This window comes from Arachis duranensis, chromosome 4 (genome assembly GCF_000817695.3).
Source record: "Arachis duranensis cultivar V14167 chromosome 4, aradu.V14167.gnm2.J7QH, whole genome shotgun sequence".
NCBI classification, from domain to species: Eukaryota; Viridiplantae; Streptophyta; class Magnoliopsida; order Fabales; family Fabaceae; genus Arachis; species Arachis duranensis.
In genome coordinates this window covers 7,098,286-7,117,371 of record NC_029775.3, presented here as the reverse complement: position 1 = coordinate 7,117,371, position 19,086 = coordinate 7,098,286, and the positions used below count along the sequence as shown (strand labels likewise).

Here is a 19,086-nt window from a genome sequence, read left to right as displayed (position 1 = left end):
CTCTCCGATTCCTACGGCTGAAGTTCAGAACTCCCTTCCTGGTGACGACTCTATTACCCCTTCTGATCTTATTGAGAAAGCTATTTAAGGCCCGGCTTGTGGGTCTTTTTTCCGAACAATTTTACTTTTATATGTTTGTTTGGTGGTTTCTTGACACTTAATCCTTTTAGGATTATTAACAATAACTGTTTGTTTTTGTTGGCCCCTGTTCGGGACGGGCTTTCTTTAAAAAATACTTGTTTTATTATGCATAATATTTGTTTCAACAAAATATTTGCTTTTTATTGAGTGAACTGTTTATTCTAAGTTAGATAATTTGTCCAACAAGACTCTTAAAAGGCTCCTTTTGCTAGGTGCCCTCTATTTTTTGGTGAGGTTTTACGAGAAACCCTTAGGGAATTTTCACATCTTTATTTTCCATGTTTTCGTCTCATAGATTCAGTTTCATTTTGCTTAGTGAATCATTTTCATAACTTAGGTTTTTTGCCGATGCATTTTATTTTTCTCGGGCTTTCCGACTTTTGAGTTGTTAGCTCTGTTGTTTCTGAGTTATTATGATCAACTTGTACAACCTCTTTACACCGGCTTGTACCTCGTTGCTTTATCTCATCGATCACATGGGTCGGTCGATGAATTTTCGCGTTTTATCAAGCTTAAGTCGGTGCGTATCATAGTAATAGTAAATGGAAAATTTAGAGGGAGAAGATGAAGTAATAAAAGATAGATATTATTACTTAGTGAATTGTGGATAATGATGCTTTTGCTACTAAGGGAATGATTATTCTGCCCTTGGCCCTCGCTTTGGTGCCTCATTAAAACCCCCTCTAGGAAAACCCTCTTTGGGAAAAAACCATAGAGTCGGGAAAAAGAGTACATCAGAGAGTGAAGTTCGCTTCTGGCTATAATATCTCTTCATATTGTAAGCGTGCCACGATCTCGAAAGCTCGGCTCCTCCTAGATTGGACACTTTGTAATATCCTTTTCTTAAGACCTCTACTATCTTGTAGGGTCCTTTCCAATTTGCAGAGAGCTTCCCTTCACTCGACTTGTTTACGCCGATGTCATTTCTAATTAGGACCAAGTCGTCTGAAGCGAAGCTTCTTCAAATGACTCTTTTGTTGTATTTGTTCGCCATCCTTTGCTTGAGCGCTGCTTCCCTTATCTGTGTTTGTTCTCGAACTTCTGGAAGTAGTTTGAGTTTTTCTTTGTGAGCTTGAATATTGCCGACCTCATCATAGAACCTCACCCTTGGACTTTGCTCATTGACCTCAACTGGGATCATGGCTTCTATGCCATAAGCAAGTCGGAAGGGTGTCTCCCCAGTTGTTGATTGAGGTGTGGTTCGATAGGCCCACAGTACTTGAGGAAGCTCTTCAGCCCGGGCTCCTTGTGCTTCTTGAAGTCTTTTCTTCAACCCCGCTAGTATGATTTTATTGGCTGCCTTAGCTTGCCCATTTGCTTGTGGGTGCTCTACCGAGGTGAATGGTGCGATATTTTACAACCCACAAACTAACCGGCAAGTGCACCGGGTCGTACCAAGTAATACCTTACGTGAGTAAGGGTCGATCCCATGAGGATTGATGGATCAAGCAATAATAGTGTTTGATAGGATTAGTCAGGCAAACAGAAAATAGTGTTTAGATGTTCAAAAAGCATTAAAGAGTAAAGAAGAGTTTGAAGAGACAGGTGAATAAGTGAATAAATTGGGAATAAATTATGGAGAAGATAGTTAAGGCTTCAGAGTTATATATTTTTTCGGATTGATGTTTCTTACTAACTATTTTAATCATGTAAGATTTAATTCATGGCAAACTATATATGACTAGACCCTAATTCCTTAGACCTTCCTAGTCTCCTCTTAAAGTCATTAACTACCAATTCCTTGGTCAATTAATTCCAATTAGAGGGTGATGATCAATTTCTAGTTTATATGCCAAAAGAATCCTAATTATCCAAAAATAAGGGGATTATATGTCACGTATCCCGTTAAATAAAAACAATTAGAAATTCAGTATAATATGTTTTCAAGCTGTTGTTTAAGTAAAGAGCTTTTCCAAGTTTCACAAGAGCTCAATTAGAACGTGGGTCATACTTCCGTTCCACCCATATTCATAAAATAAAGAGCGAAAACAATTATTGAAATATAAATCAAAACATGGATTAAATTAGAAATATCAAACGAATCAATCCATATAAATAGACAGAGCTCCTAACCTTAACAATGGAGGATTAGCTGCTCATGGTTCAAAGAGAAAATAAGGATTGTCAAAATGTACCGTGTTCCAATCTGATGGCATCTAAATTCCTATTTATAACTAATCCTAATAAATTTAAAATCTAATTATCTAAAATTAAAAATAATATATTTTCCTAAAAGATAAGATTTGAATTTAAATTAGAATTAATTAACAAGTCTTCAGTTGATGGGTGGGGACCACTTGTTATGTCCATTCTGCAGCTTCTAATCTATATTTTCTGGGCTGAAAACTGAGTTAAAACAGCCCAGCATTTTTCTGCATTTTCTGCACGTGGCGCATGTCACGCGTACGCGTCGATGGTCTTTTTTGCGAGTCATGCGGACGCGTCGTTGAGCAAATCTTCAATTCACACATGCGCGTCAGTCACGCACACGCGTCGCCATGGATACCTCCAATTCACGCGCACGCGTCAGGCACGCGTGCGCGTCGCTCCTCGCATCCATCTTCTTTGATTCTTGTGCTGCAGAAACTCCATCAAATTTCGCCGAATGCTACCTAAAATAAACAGTATTGCACAAAACTCAAAATAGCATCCATAGTGGCTAAAACTTAATCAATTCTTAATTAAACTCAACAAATTAGATGCAAATTCACTAGAAAAAGATAGAAAAGATGCTCACGCATCAGTGAACTGGTGTTTGATCTTCATACTGGCTACTAGATTTCTAAATGTAGAGTCGGTAAATTGAGTACCATTATCGGTGATAATGGAGTGGGGAACTCCAAACCTTGCAATGATATTTCTATGGAACCTCCGACTCCTTTGAGCTGTAATAGTTGCCAAGGGTTCTGCCTCGATCCACTTCCTGAAATAGTCCACCCCTACTATGAGGTATTTTACCTGCCCAACGGCCTAGGGAAAAGGCCCGAGTAGGTTCAGTTCCCATTTTGCAAAAGGCCATGGGAAAGTAATACTAATAAGTTCTTCTGGGGAAGCGACATGGAAATTTGCATGCATTTGGCATGGCTGACACTTCTTCATGAAGTCGATGGCATCTTTTTGTAAGGTCGGCCAAAAGAACCCATTTTGAATAACTTTTCTGGCTAAAAACCTTGCTTGAGGTAATTTCCGCAGATGCCACTGTGTACTTCATCTAGGACTTCTTCTGTCTTAGAAGTCGGGACGCACTTTAGCAATGGTGTCGATATTCTCCTTCTATAGAGGATATTTTTCACCAAAATATAATTTTGTGCTTCCCTGTGGATCTTTTTGGCCTCTTTTTTCTCCTTAGGTAGGATGTCAAATTTTAGGTATTTGACCAGAGGAGTCATCCATCCAAGGTCTAAGCCGGAGATTTCTAAGACGTCTTGTCTGATCTCATTCTTTACAACTGAAGGTTCTTAGAGAGTTTCTTGAATTAGACTTTTGTTGTTCCCTCCTGGCTTGGTACTTGCTAACTTGGAAAGGGCGTCTACTTTGCTATTCAGCTCCCAAGTTATATGTCAGACCTCAGTTTCTAGAAAGTGCGTAAGATGTTCCATAGTTTTTTCTAAGTACATTTTCATATTTGAATCTTTGGCCTGTTATTCTCCATTGATTTGAGAATTCACTACTTAAGAGTCACTGAAGACTACTACTTTGGTCGTGCTGACTTCTTCATCTAGCTTCAAGCTGGCAATCAAGGTTTCGTATTCTACCTGATTGTTGGAAGCCGAAAACTCAAAACTTTAGTGAGACCTCTATTTGAGTTCCTTCCTGATTGGTCAATATGATGCCCGCACCGCTTCCGACTTTATTGGATGAGTCATCCACATACAACTCCCAATGTGTCGATGCTTCTTCTTGTCTCCCACGTATTCTGCCGCGAAGTCGGTGAGACATTGAGCTTTAATCGCTGTTCGAGTCCCATATTTCAGATCGAACTCAGACAGCTCTATAGCCTATTGAACCATTCTTCCTGCAATATCTGTTTTTTGAAGGATTTGCTTCATGGGTTGGTTCATTCGTACTTTTATGGTATGATCTTGGAAATAAAGCCGAAGCCTTCTGGACGCCACTATTAATGCATACGCAAACTTCTCGAGTTTTTGATACATTAACTCGGGGACCTGTAAAACCTTGCTGGTAAAGTAAACAGGATACTGTCCGACCTTATCTTCTCGTATTAGTGCTGACGCCACAGCCTTCTCGGTGACAGCCAAATAGAAGATGAGTTCTTCTCCGACTTTGGGTCGGGTAAAAATGAAAGGTTGGTTTGAAAACCTTTTGAATTCCTAAAAAATTTATTTGCATTCAGGAGTCCATTTGAACTGGCATTCTTTCCTTAGTAGAGAAAAAAGTGGAAGGGATCTCAACGCTGATCCCGCTAGGAATCTAAACAAAGCTGCAAGTCATCCATTCAGTTGCTGGACTTCCTTTAAACAAGTCGAGCTTTTCATTTCTAGGATTGTGCTAGACTTATCGGGGTTAGCCTCTATCCCCCTTTGTGTTAGCATGAAACCCATAAATTTTCCAGCCTCTACTACAAATGTGCATTTTACGGGATTCAGTCTCATCCTATGCGCCCTTATAGTGCTGAAGACTTGTGAAAGGTTAGTCAGGAGATTTGCCTCACCCTTGGTTTTTATTAGCATGTCGTCCACATATACTTCCATTAAACTTCCGAGGTGAGGTGCAAACACTTTGTTCATCAACCTTTGGTACGTGGCTCCTGCATTTTTTAACCCGAAGGGCATGACCACATAACAATCATTTGCCCTAGATGGGATGAAAGATGTCTTCTTCTGATCTGGTTTGTTCATCGAGATTTGATTATATCCCGAGTACGCGTCCATGAACGACAGGTATTGATACCCCAAGCTAGAATCTACTAGGGCGTCAATATTTGGAAGAGGATATGGATCTTTTGGGCATTCTTTGTTAAGATCGGTGTAATCAACGCACATCCTCCACTTGCCGTTTTGTTTCTTGACCAGCACCATATTCGACAGTCAGGCCAGATGCTTGACTTCTCTGATGAAATCAGCCTCTAGCAGAGCTTGTACTTGTTCTTCGACCACTTGAGCCCGCTCGGGATCGAACTTTCTTCTTCTTTGTTGGACAGGTCGGGACCTGGGTACACAGCCAATTTATGCGATATGAGTTCGGGGTCTATCCCAGACATGTCGGAAGCTTTCTAGGTGAAGAGGTCAGAATTTTCTTGTAGGAGTTTAGCTAGCTTCTACTTTATTTCTTTGGTTAAACTAGCTCCAATGTTGGTGTTTTTTCTGACTTCTTGCCCGATTTGTACTTCTTTGGTCTTTCCTCCGGGTTGTGGTCGTAGTTTTTCTTTAGTTCGGATTCCTCCGAGCCTAATAATGTTGACTTCTTTGCCTTTACCTCTCAAGTTCAGGCTTTCGTTGTAACACTTTCTCGCCAGCTTCTGATCTCCTCTGATGGTGGCAATCTCCTTTGGCATTGGGAACTTCATGAAAAGATGGAGGGTAGAAACCACTACTCCAAGCCGATTTAAGATTGTCCTGCTTATCAGGGCATTATAGGCAGAGCCCACATTAACGACAATAAAGTCGATGCTTAGAGTCTTAGATCTTCCTCTCCTTCCAAAAGTTGTATGTAGGGGAATGAAGCCTAGTGGTTTAATTGGAATATCCCCCAATCCGAAGAGAGTATCCGGGTAAGCCCTTAACTCCTTCTCGTCTAATCCCAGCTTATCAAATGCTGGTTTGAATAGGATATCTACCGAGCTCCCTTGGTCCACCAGAGTTCTGTGTAGATGAGCATTGGCGAGAATTATTGTGATTACTACTGGGTCGTCATGCCCAAATGCAATACCTACTCCATCTTCCTTGGCGAATAAAATAGTGAGTAGGTCGGGCCCTTCACTTCCGACTTGGTAAACTTCCTTCAAATGCCTTTTTCGAGATGACTTGGTCACTCCTCTTCCCGTGAAGCCTCCCGATATCATATGAATATGTCGTTCAGGGGTTTGTGGGAGTGGACTTCTTCGTCAATGACTTTCATCGTCTCTTTTTCTTTTTCCATGATTGTCTGACCTTTCCATGAGATATCTGTCTAACCGACCTTCCCGGGCCAGTGTTTCTATCATATTTTTAGGTCGTAGCAATCATTGGTAGAGTGACCATACAACTTATGGTACTCACAATATTCGCTACGACTTCCCCCCTTTTTGTTCTTGATGGATCAAGGGGGAGGTAGCTTTTCGGTGTGACAAATTTCTCGGTAAATGTCGACTAGAGAAATTCAAAAAGAAATATAAGAATTATATCTCCTGGGCCTTTCAAGCCTGACTTCTTCTTTTTTCTTGGGCTCCCCTTCCTTCTCCTTTGATGGGTGAGAGTGCCTAGATCGCCAGTTTGGTTCCCGCAGTCTAGCATTTTCCTCCATGTTGATGTACTTTTTAGCCCTTTCTTGTACATCGCTCAAAGAAGTCAGGTGTCTCTTAGGCTGCGTTTGTTTTTGAGAACAGGACATGACAAGACACTGAGAACAGGACAGGACAAGATATTGATAGACAGAGACATAAAATTTTGTGTTCTTGTATTCTGTTTGGTGATAAACTAGAACAAATTATGAAAATCTAATTTATTTTCATTTTTTTCATTCAAAAAATTTGAGATGAAAAATATAATAATAAAAAAATATAATTATGAAAAATTAACAAAAATAATGAAAAAAAAATGAAAAATAAGTTGTGTCCCTTGTTAGCGTCACTGTGTCCTTCCTGTCAGGATGGACAAAATACACTAATTCAGTGTCTTTGGACACACTGTCTTTGTCCATGTCTCCTTTGACAAACATGGTTTTGTGTCTCTATGTCCATGTCTCAGTGTCCTGTCTTTGTAAACAAACACAACCTTAGAGATGGACTGAAAGAAAGGTCCCTCTCGAAGTCCATTAACGAGAACCATTATTACTGCCTCAGTAGGTAGGTCCTGAATTTCTAGGCATGTCTTATTAAACCTTTTCATGTAGTCTCTCAGGGGTTCCCTGACCTCTTGTTTTACTCCCAATAGGCTAGGCACGTGCTTGATTTTGTCCTTCTGGATTGAAAATCGCATAAGGAACTTACACGAGAGGTCTTCGAAACTGGTGACCGACTTGGGGGGGAGGCTGTCGAACCACTTCATCGCCGCTTTTGTCAAAGTCATTGGGAAGGCTTTGCAGCGGGTGGCATCAGAGACGTCGGCTAAATACCTCCGACTTTTGAAATTGCTGAAGTGGTGCTTAGGGTCAATAGTCCCGTCGTATCGATCCATATCAGGACTTTTAAAGTTTCTGGGTACTTTAGCCTTCATGATATCTTCGCTAAATGGATCTTCTCCCCCTAATGGGTGTCTTCTCGGTCTGTGCGAGAGCCCCTATCTCTGAATGTGGATTCCAGTCTCAAGAGCTTTTCTTCAATCTCTTTTCGTCGCTCGGCTTCCCTTCTAAGCTTCCTCTCTACCTCGCGTTGTCGTTCTAACTCCTATTCTAGTTGCTCTTGTCGCCCTTGGTGGCCATGCAACAACCCCATTAGGTCTGCGGAGGGGTTGTCCATCTTTTCCAGGTTGGTGAACTTCGGAGGATATCCTTTTTTTCCCTGGGTGTTCGAGGGACCTTCAGCATGCTGTCCTCCCGTTCCTTGTAGGGATATTATTGTCCTGTCATTATTGACCGCGTCTTGATGCTCTTGCTCAGACTCTGATGTGGTGTATCCATCTTCAAGATGGTCGTCTGCCATATGTGTTGATCTTCCAGGTCTCCGGCAACGACGCCAATATTCTGGGGCTTACCTAGAACCGGATAGTTGGGCTTGAATGAGAGGCCCAAACGCTAGAGGAAGGTGGTCTCCGACCTACTTTATGTTTGGGAACCGCCGTCCGAGTTATGTATGTGAAAGAATGGGGTGGCACCTGCAAAGACACTCTGATGCCTAAGTCAGCAAGTGGTTAAGCAGGTTTAATGTATTAGAACTTAGAGATATTTGAGGGGTGTTAGTGTATTTATAGGTGATGTGCCAATAGCTACCGTTGGAGTGGTTCCACTATTAGTGGTGGATAACTATCCCTTTATCTTAGGGTTGTTGAGATCTCTCTCCTAGAAGTGGGTAAGAGATTTAGGAAGGTATTTACTCATTTAGATAAGTATGAGTTACATGTTTCAGTCGGCTTCGACCTCTTAGAAGAGGTTGAATGAGTGGATAAGACTACTCTTTTTGATTGGGTCTTTTAACTTTATTGGATCTGATCGTTATATTGGACCAGAGTACGAAGAATGTGCATATATGTAAATCATGTATTTTATAAAATACGAATTAAATAATTAAGAAGATATTTAACATTATTAAGAGGATATGTTAGTTATAGGAAGTCACCTTACTACTTATTATAAAGATTATTATAAAATATGAATTGAATAATTAAGAGGACATTTAACATTAATAAGAGGAGAATCTAGTTGAAATGACCACTTTGTTAATTATTGTGGGAACCATTACAAGATTAACGTTAAAATGAGAGATATGCTTAATTTTATAATAAAATGACATCTATAATAATATGTTAACATGACAAAATTATAAGTAATTTATGTGTTATTACTTGAACATAGAACAATTTTTATATCAACTTTTATATAATATAAACTAGATTTAGACTCGTATATTGTGCAAAAAATTAACGTTCTAAACTTTTTGTACAAATCTATTAAATAACTAAAATGATAATAGAGAAATTTTTATAGTTAATTATAAAACAATTTACATAACTTTTAAAATAAATATAATAAATTTTATTGTATAATACAATAATAATAATATAATGAAAATTAATTCAATCAATCTATTATATATTGAAGTATTTGTTTATGTAGTATTTTTTACTCTTAAAATAAAAAATTATATCATAATAAATTTTGTTGTAAATAAAATATAAGGTCAATCTATAGTGGATATATATTAAAGTATTTGTTTAAGTAGAATTTTTTAATAAAGGATAAGAAAAAACAGTCCAATTTTTTTATTTGATTTTGATAAATTCAAGTATTTTCGTAACCATTCTTTTTAGTATGTTGAATATCAATTGATTTCACAACTTATAATTTTATCTTAAAAATTTAAAAGTTTATAAAAATATAATATATAAATTATTTAATCTATAATATAAATATACAATAATAGAGTAATATTTTAATAAATAAAATTAATGACAAATAAATAATATGATATTTTTTAAATAACCTACTAATGATATTAAATCTATTTATCTATTTATTTAATATACTAAAATTGAATTTTTTTCTAACTAATAAAAGTGAGGTGTCAATTTCTCGTGAATTCATTTTCTCTCTAAAATGAAAGCACTATTCTCTCTTCTAAATTTATTTTAGAAAATATCTTTATTACAATTATATTACAATTAGCATTTAATGAATAATACATAATTATATTAATTTAAAAAAATATCTTTTTTATAATTATATAAAATCAATATTTAATGCATTATCAACTAATGAAAATGAGGTGTCAATTTTTCATAAATTCATTTTTTTTCTAAAATGAAAGCACTATTCTCTCTTCTAAATTTATTTTACAAAAATATCTTTATTATATTTATATTACAATTAACATTTAATGAATAATGTATGGTTATACTAATTTAGGAAAATATATTTATTATAATTATATAAAATTAATATTTAATGCATTATCAACTAATGAAAGGGAGGTTTCAATTCTTCATGAATTTAGAATTAGTTAACAAATTTAATTTTAGTTGCTATGTTTTATTTTTTACATAATTACGTTAATTGTCAATCATTATATATTAAATTAGCATTTAATACATAATTATATTAATTATCAATAAATTTTTTATAATTATACATCAAATTAATATTTAATATATAATTATGTTAATTGTCAATTATTTTAATTTTCAATCATTGTAATATAATTTTAAATTAATCGTAATTTCTGGCAAGTTGATATTGATATCTATCTTAAAAATTAAAATAAAAATCTATGATTTTAATTATGATAAAAATGTATATGATATTATAATGACTTATTCAATCACGACAAATATATGATGTATAACGTAAATAATAAAAAATAATTTAATAATAACTAATTTATATAATTATTTTTATTCTAATAAAGAGTATATCAATAAAATTAGTTTACAAATATAATTGTTTATAGTATAATATTTTATTACAGTAACATATCTTTTTATATCTAATTTTTATATAACAATAATATTATATATATTTGTATATTTTCTATTTTAGCTCTTTTTTAAAAATATTAGTATATAATTAATGTAGATAATATATATACTGAGCAAATATCTTTATTTAATTAATTATAAAAATTAATAAAATATAATGACATAATTTTCACTTAATTGTAGTAAGTATCTCCATTGAAAATATTAGCTGATTATTACCGTACACAATTAGTGTGTGTATATACACACATATGAGTAATGGTGAATTTTTACAATTATTTATCATTTAGAAAATTCATATTTTAGACATATTTCTTCTTCTGTTTTTTGTTCTTCATACCTATTAACTACTAGCTACGATTCTATCAATAGTATTACCCATGGTAGATTATGTGATGAAAAAGTTTGAAAAATAAATGCAAGAATTATAAGATTATGAAAAGTCCCATATAAATTTGACAAGAGTAAGACGGTTTACATAGAAATGATTCTCATGAATGATAAGGTTAGTTGATTATTTTTCATGATTCTTTCAAGTGATGCTAGGTCCAATTTATAAATATTTTTAGTTCGTATTTTAAGTTTATTTGGTAAGTAAACCCTTGCATGAATCAAAGACAGTACGATTTAATAGCTTGATAAGTGCTAATAGCTTTTATATTTAATTTGTTTTACAATGTGATAAAATTCATTATTCAATCATCAAGAATTATTTAGTAAAGATGTTTGAGAATGAACTGATTGAGAAAAAGGTTTTATGTCTTCTCAAATTTTTTGATTAAGGAATCAAGTAAAATTTATCTTTTGACTGCACACGTGGAATAATTTTTAAGAATGAGTCACGTATAGTAAATACGATCGATGATTGTAAAATTCTTGCCAATCATTTCAATTTTCTTGCTCATGCTAATATATTGAGACAAACAAATGAACAATCTAACTTATTTGGTACGTAGTTAATTTGTATTAAACTACACAATTTTTTATTTTACTTTTTGTCAATAAATTACATAATAGCATCATTTTATTGATAACGTAAATTTTAACAGTTTATTTATACAAATGTTTGAAATTGTATTGTGCCTTTTTTTAAAGGTTTATCCTTTTATTAATATATTGTCAATTTTATCATTTAAAATAAAAAAATTTAGTAAAATTTTTTTAATTTATAAGTAATTTATAATGTTATTCATTTATTTGTCCTTAATTTCATGCTTTTAATTCAGATTTTTTTTTCAATTAGATGTTATTGTATTTTTGACCGAAAAAAAGTTTATATCATGGTCAAAAATAGAAAAAAGTGACCACTACATTGTGGTTGAGCTTCTTGATTTGCGGTACGAAAAATTTTAATATTTCATAATGAGATTTTATTTTGTAATAATTATCTATTCATATGCAAAATATTTTATCTTTTTTATTATATATTACTGTTTATTTCTCTTAATTTCCCTTTTATTTAGAAATGAGGAAAAAATAAAATGCACACTGTAAGATCAATTTACAACCCAATTACTCAATTATTTACATGATCACCAAATAACTAAATACATACTTATTCTCCAATTTGTAAACTTTAACAAAGACATTGATAAGCATATTGGTTTATCCATTTTCTACTCATATTTTTATTCATTAAGTATTGTATTTTTTATATTTACAATAAATATTATAATATAAAAGAATAAAAAATAATATTAATTGTTATCTATTTTATTTATTTAGTCATAATTAAATTTGACTCAGAAGAGCTATTGTTATTTATTATTTAACAATGCATTTTGGATTTGTTGACCACTTATTTAATAAATTTTTAATTAATTATGTTATTTTAAATTAAAAAATATAGATTTAATGATATCAGAAGTTTAAATAAAAAATATTGTACTTACAAAAATTAAAGAGTTGTTCCAGTTAAATGATAAGTCATTGAAAGAATATTGTAGAATGTTATATTCTCCAGAAAACTTGGTGTCCAATTTAAAAGACAGAATTATAATGGAAGAGTTGAATTTTGATATTAATACTCTTGCGAGTGAACTAAGTGGGTATTTAGATGAACTAAGTGGGTATTTAGAAAAATTAACTGATGAGCAAAAATTTGCATACAATTAAATAATGGGTGCTGTTAGCGGTAATATGAATGGACTTTTCTTCTTATATAATCAGGTGGTTGTTGAAAAACATTCTTATGATCAACTATATCATGCTTAATTAGGCATAGCTCAATTAGGTCTAAAAGAGGTATAATTTTAAATGTTGCTTCAAGTGGGATTGTTGCACTTCTGTTACCTAATAGAAGAACTGCACAACATTCATAAAGATTCTTTGTGTAACATTAAATAGGGAAGTCCTCTTGCAAGGTTAATAACCAAAGCCAAATTAGGGTGACAAAAGAAATAGCCAAAACTTACCTTATTTAGTATTTATTAATTGTCGCAACAATTAACAAATGTTAAATAAGGCAAGTTATGGCTGTTTTTGTCTAATTTTCTTTGGTTACCAAACATTTTTCTTAATCATATGGGATAAAACTCCAATAATAAGTATATATTGTTACGAAGTTTTAGACAAATTTCTCAGAGACATCTTGAGGCGTTTAGATTTGTATAGTTCTCACTTGCTATTTGGAGGTAAAGTTGTTGTCCTCGAAAGAAATTTTAGACAAATTTTACCTATGATTCCCAAAAGTTCAAGATAAGATATAATTCAGTCTTCTATACTTCTTCATATTTGTGGTATAACTGTAAGGTTCTAAAACTTACAAAAAAATATGAGATTGTCACTAGATAAAAATAACAACATATAAGAACTCAGAAATTTTGTAGAATGGCTACTCAAAATTGGTGATGGTTTGCCTGGTGACACAACAGATGGTGAATCGATCGTTCATATACCATCTGAAATTTTGGTTAAGAACTTTGAGACAGCTTTGAATGACCTCATTGATTTTGTGTATTTAGATATGTTATCCAATTTATTCATTGAAAATTATTTTAAAGATAGAGTAATTCTCGCACCAACTCTGGATTGTGTCATTGATGTCAATAACAAGATGACTACAGAATTACTGGACAAGAAAGAATTTACTTAAGTTTTGACTCTGTGTGTGCTAAGAAAAAAAATATGGAATTTGAGTGTGATGCTTTCTCACCAAAGATTCTAAATGGAATAAATTGTTCAGATCTACCACCACACAAGTTGATCGTGAAGGTTGGCGCTCCTGTTATGTTGCTATAGAATATAGACCAAACTAATGGTTTGTGCAATGAAATGAAAATATAAATTAGAAGAATGGAAAACCACGTGATAGAATGCAAGACTTTAACCAGTAACAAAACTGAAAGTATTGTTCTTATCCCAAAACTGAATCTAATTTCAAATAACAAAATATTACTGGTTAAGTTTCAAAGATGACAATTTTCAATTATTATGTCATTTGCAATGACAATAAATAAGTCTCAGAGACAAATTCTATCAAAAGTTGCAATATACCTTCCAAGGTCAGTTTTCACCTATAGTCAATTGTATGTTGCATTATCAAGAGTAAATAGTAAAGATGGACTGTAAATGCTATTGCAAGATCACAGACACTTGAAAGATAACTGCACGATGAATGTGGTATATAGAGAAATTTTTAAAAGCTTATAATGAAAAGATAATTTCTAATTCTCTTAATCAAATTTATTACTATCAATCAATAAAATTGAAAAATTCTTGGTACTAATAGGTAATACATTCTTATTCTACATTTATAACTTGAGATATTAACATTATCATAAAAATCTGTATTATTTTATTCTCTTGATAAACTATTTTAAAATTATATTAATCATATAATTTTGTATACTAACATTGATATAATATTATTTCAGGTATATATTTTAGGAGAATGTTGAATTATTTTTTAGTTGATTTAAATTGTTTATTGTTTATTGAAGAACTTTATGCATTAGAATTCTCTAATAATTTATTGATCATTTTGAGCTGATTTTGATATGTCCTTACTTGACAGTAAACTAACATATAAAAATTTGTTGGTAGATTTAAGTATTATTAAGTTATTTATGGTGACATTGAGTATAATATGTCTGATTTATTGAACAAAGTATATTACTAAAACCGATTAATAACTATTTTAGAGTTGATACACTTAACACTAGATTAAAAAAAACAAACAATACATAACATATTATTTTATTATTAATCAAATTATTATAATTCAAATTAATTTTAATAAAATAATTTAAAATTATAATTTCAATTTTATCACGTACATGACACGGGTTATTATACTTGTTTATTATTAATTAAGAGATAATGCTAATAAAATTTGTTAGATGAGGAGGTATAATTATCAAATTTAAAATTCTATAAAAATTATAATTTAACAAAAAAGTTTATGTGTGAATAAAATAAGATGAAAGAAATATTAATTTTTAGTTACAAAAAATATGAGTATGAACTAAAACAAATAAATAGATAGACGGTATCATAATTGCAAAAGCATGTGTAGTCACTATGGTGTGTATTTAAGATGCTGTTGTAACAACTAGTCTTCCATCACGGTAGATTATTAGTGTTATAATATAAGACATAAGATATAGGGTCACTGTGGACCATTTATCCAGCTACTTGTTTCCATCACTATTCCAAGCCCCATTCAAGGATGAAAAAAACTAGTTGGAAGCTATTAAATACCATTCACTGTAATCCTCAATCCTCATATTCAAATCTCAAATTTAAAATTTTTGGCCCCCCACTTTACAAAAATTGTTATAATTGATGTGTCGGTTGCCTTATTAAGAATGTTCTTATAGAAAAAAAATAGTAAAATGTAAGTTTTTAATGTATTTATTGAAATAAAAATAGAATAAATTATTATTTTAATTTTTAATATTTAAATTAAGTCTTAATTTTAGTTTTAATACTAAAAATGTCTTATTTTTGTCTAAACATTTTATTTCATCTTATTTTAATTATTTAATTAAAATTATTTTTTTCATAAATATTAAATACTCATTTTGCCTTTGTTATTGTTCTTTTTTTTTTCTTAATATCTTATCACTTTTATTTTCAAATAATTACGGCCATCGTTATGACGATTACAATTATGAAGACATATTTTTAGTCACTACTATTTTAATATAACAGTATTTTATCTTTGTTAATAAGTTATATTTTAAATACTATAGTCTTTCCATACTCATTTAAGAAGTTTGCGAGTTTAAATCTCCTTGTCTTTGGGTTAAAAAAAAAACTGTATTTTACCTTTTGATATAGCAACTAAAAAAGATGTATATATTATCCAAAAGCGTGAAAATATTTATTGTTTTTTCTTATATAGCTTAATGTAACATGTATCAAGCTATGAGGGAAGAACATCAGAATCATAAACCAAATTTTTAACTTATTCACAAGATGAGCTTCTTTTGGTTTCTATTCTTCTCTGCACATTTTGCAATAGCAACTTCTCTTGTGCAACTTGAAGGCAAGTAATCACAACACACACACACTCCTAATTGAATATCTAGTTCCCTTTTTTGTTTTAATTTTTCTAATCATCAAATAGAGAATGCAATCTTTATAGAATGATTCTGAAATCATGCCAAGCAATAATTGACTATGATATTATCTTGTTAACTTTCTGCATTTTGCAGATAATGATTTGAGGCACAAGCTAAGTGGCATGCACCTAAGTTTGTACCATGTTACAAGCCTTGATCCTTCTCTAACATCAAATTCAAAATCACCAATTTCATACTCTGACATATTCAACAAAGATCAGGACCGTGTCAGGTACATTCAATCAAAACTAGCCAATAAGGTGGATGTGAAAAGTTCTGACAGAACTTTGGGACCAAAACTTGTTAGCACACCATTGAAATCAGGTTTGTCAATAGGCTCAGGAAACTACTATGTCAAAGTTGGATTTGGAACCCCTCCAAAATTCTCCAGCATGATTGTAGATACTGGAAGCTCTCTTTCATGGCTTCAATGCAAGCCTTGTGCTGTTTCTTGCCACCCACAAGTTGACCCCATTTTTGATCCTTCAACATCAAAGTCCTACAAAACCTTGCCATGTTCTTCAACTCAGTGTTCTTCTCTTAAGGCTTCAACACTCAATGATCCAGGTTGTTCAACTTCCACTAAAGCTTGTGTTTACAAAGCAAGCTATGGTGATTCATCTTTCTCAATTGGTTACCTGAGTCAAGATGTTTTTACTTTTGCTCCATCATACACAATACCAGGTTTTGTTTTTGGTTGTGGACAAGATAATCAAGGCTTGTTTGGAAGGGCTGCTGGTATATTAGGCCTAGCCAATGATAAACTCTCATTGATTGGTCAATTATCAAACAAAAATGGCTATGGATTCTCCTATTGCCTACCCACATCTTTTTCTTCACCAAATTCCTCAAAGGAAGGTTTTTTATCCATTGGAACCTCATCATTCCCACCATCTTCATCATTCAAGTTCACTCCTTTGATCAAGAATCCAAAGATTCACAGCTTGTATTTCGTCGACTTATCGGTTATAACCGTGGCTGGAAAGCCATTAGGAGTGGCTGCATCAAGTTACAAGGTTCCTACCATCATTGATTCTGGCACAGTCATCACAAGATTGCCTATGTCAGTTTACACAGCACTTTCAAATTCTTTTGTGAAGATCTTGTCCAAGAAGTATCCACAAGTTCCGGGGTTTTCGATATTGGATACTTGTTTCAAGGGGAGTTTGAAGGATCTTTCTTCAGCAGTGCCTGAGATTCAGATTGTGTTTCAAGGGGGTGCTAACTTAGCACTCAAGCCAGAGAATACCCTTTTGGAGATTGAGGATGGAACTACTTGTTTGGCCATTGCTGGTAGCCCTGAAGATAACCCTATTGCTATTATAGGGAATTTTCAGCAGCAGACATTTACTGTTGCATATGATGTTGCAAATTCCAAGGTTGGATTTGCACCTGCTGGCTGCCAGTGATCATAGGTTATGTAAAAATAAAAAGATTTGTTTGAATGCTCCAAAAACATTTACAACCACTCAGTTTCATTTGTGAAGTTAAAAGATTATATAAGAATAAAATGAGTGGTTGTAAATGTCTCTGGAGTATGTAATTTATGTATTTTAAGAACATGCAAGTATTTTTACGCTCGGTGATTGTGGCATGATCCAATCAGTTGCAACTCACAAAGCTGGTGCTGATCCTGCTGGATACAATTGAATCATAAATGTTTATGATATATAGTTATTATAATTAAAGATTAAACATTGCTATTAAGAGGCATGTTATGTCTCTTTTCCTTTTAATGTATTCACATCTTAACTGTGCATAAAAGAAAAAAGACAGTTGAATGCTCATGTGAAACTTGCAGTTGCATTAGATTAAGGGATATTTTACTCTCTTGAGTTTATAATTGTAAAACATAAGGGTGATATAATAAGGCAATTGTGCTGAAATTCCTCATAAATAATAGGGTAAATTGGCCTTTGTTGTATAGGTCTAATAGATACATATTTAATATATGAAATAATCATATTTTTAATTAATCTAACCCGGCCCAAGAATCCTAAAGCCCACCGTTAATTTATCCAATTATTAGATTGAAAATAGGATAAAATAAGACACTAAAAATAAAATATAAAAAATAAAGATAAAAAATTAATATTTTTGTATTTTGTTTGATAATAAACTAAAGAGTAAAGTATCATTTTTGTTTCAACGTTTGGGGTAAGTCTTATTTATGTCCCTAACGTTTAAATCGTCCTATTTGTATCCCTAAAGTTTATAAAAGTGATCTAATGTTATCCTACTATTAATTATACTAACAAATCAGATTATATTTTTCAATTATTCTCACTTGGATATATTCATTCTCAATTAGGTCTTATTTGGATATGTTTAATTTTAATATTATACCCACTATTTGTGTTTAGATTCAATTATGTTCCTAGAAAAGTGAATTATGTAAATATTGTAGGAATTAATTTCAATTTTGATGAGTTATTTTTCAGAATGGATCGTCGATTCTATTCCAGACATTTGTATTCTAACTTAAAGAAAAGATTTTTAAAACTCAAACTAAAGCGTTCATGATGTGTAATTGATGGCAGAATAACATTGAATTACTTTTACAAACGTTAGAGATACAAATAAGATGATTTAAATGTTAGAGACACAAATAGAATTTACCCCAAACGTTAGGACAAAAATCATACGTTACTCTAAACTAAAATAAATTTTAAAAATCTAATTTATTCTTTTTTTTATGTAAAAATTTTGAAAAAAAATATAATAAAAAATATAATTAAAAATGATAAAAAAATTAAAAAATAAATTATATTTTTATTAATATTTCTATATTTTATATAAAAAATAATACAAAATATAATAATTCAATATTTATAAGGACAATATTTTTATTCATATTTCACGAATATCTTTGAGTGTCTTGTGCCTAAAAATGAAAGCAGTCAAATTTATTGACGTAATTGACAAGATCACAAGAACATGAATAACCCAGTCCAATGATAATTAATATTTTATGTTCACCTGATCAAGTAAAATATTAAGCTTCATAAAATCCATGTCCCATCTAAATGTGAAGGCTTAGGCGGCGGCATGGAACTAACATTAATTAATCAATGTGTTTGTCTTTTCCTTTT

At 32.2% G+C, this 19,086-nt stretch overlaps 2 protein-coding genes across 2 annotated transcripts; one reads left to right on the top strand and one right to left on the bottom strand.

The window, feature by feature from the left end:
- Nucleotides 1-6,962: 6,962 nt before the first annotated feature.
- LOC107483001 (uncharacterized) lies at nucleotides 6,963-7,514 on the bottom strand. The gene has a single exon (XM_016103599.1). It carries the CDS (start codon nucleotides 7,512-7,514, stop codon nucleotides 6,963-6,965), a length of 552 nt encoding a protein of 183 aa, XP_015959085.1.
- An 8,238-nt stretch (nucleotides 7,515-15,752) lies between these two features.
- LOC107483067 (aspartyl protease family protein At5g10770) lies at nucleotides 15,753-17,730 on the top strand. The gene is made up of 2 exons (XM_016103678.3): nucleotides 15,753-15,918; nucleotides 16,088-17,730. Exons 1-2 carry the CDS (start codon nucleotides 15,849-15,851, stop codon nucleotides 17,401-17,403), a joined length of 1,386 nt encoding a protein of 461 aa, XP_015959164.1. The 5' UTR covers nucleotides 15,753-15,848; the 3' UTR covers nucleotides 17,404-17,730.
- Nucleotides 17,731-19,086: the final 1,356 nt, after the last annotated feature.

Bases quoted from the DNA above. Each gene is read 5' to 3' on its own strand.
- LOC107483001 (XM_016103599.1), bottom strand. From the start codon at position 7,514: ATGAAGGCTAAAGTACCCAGAAACTTTAAAAGTCCTGATATGGATCGA.
- LOC107483067 (XM_016103678.3), top strand. From the start codon at position 15,849: ATGAGCTTCTTTTGGTTTCTATTCTTCTCTGCACATTTTGCAATAGCA. The intron at 15,919-16,087 runs GCAAGTAATCAC...TGCATTTTGCAG, and splicing joins TTCTCTTGTGCAACTTGAAG to ATAATGATTTGAGGCACAAG.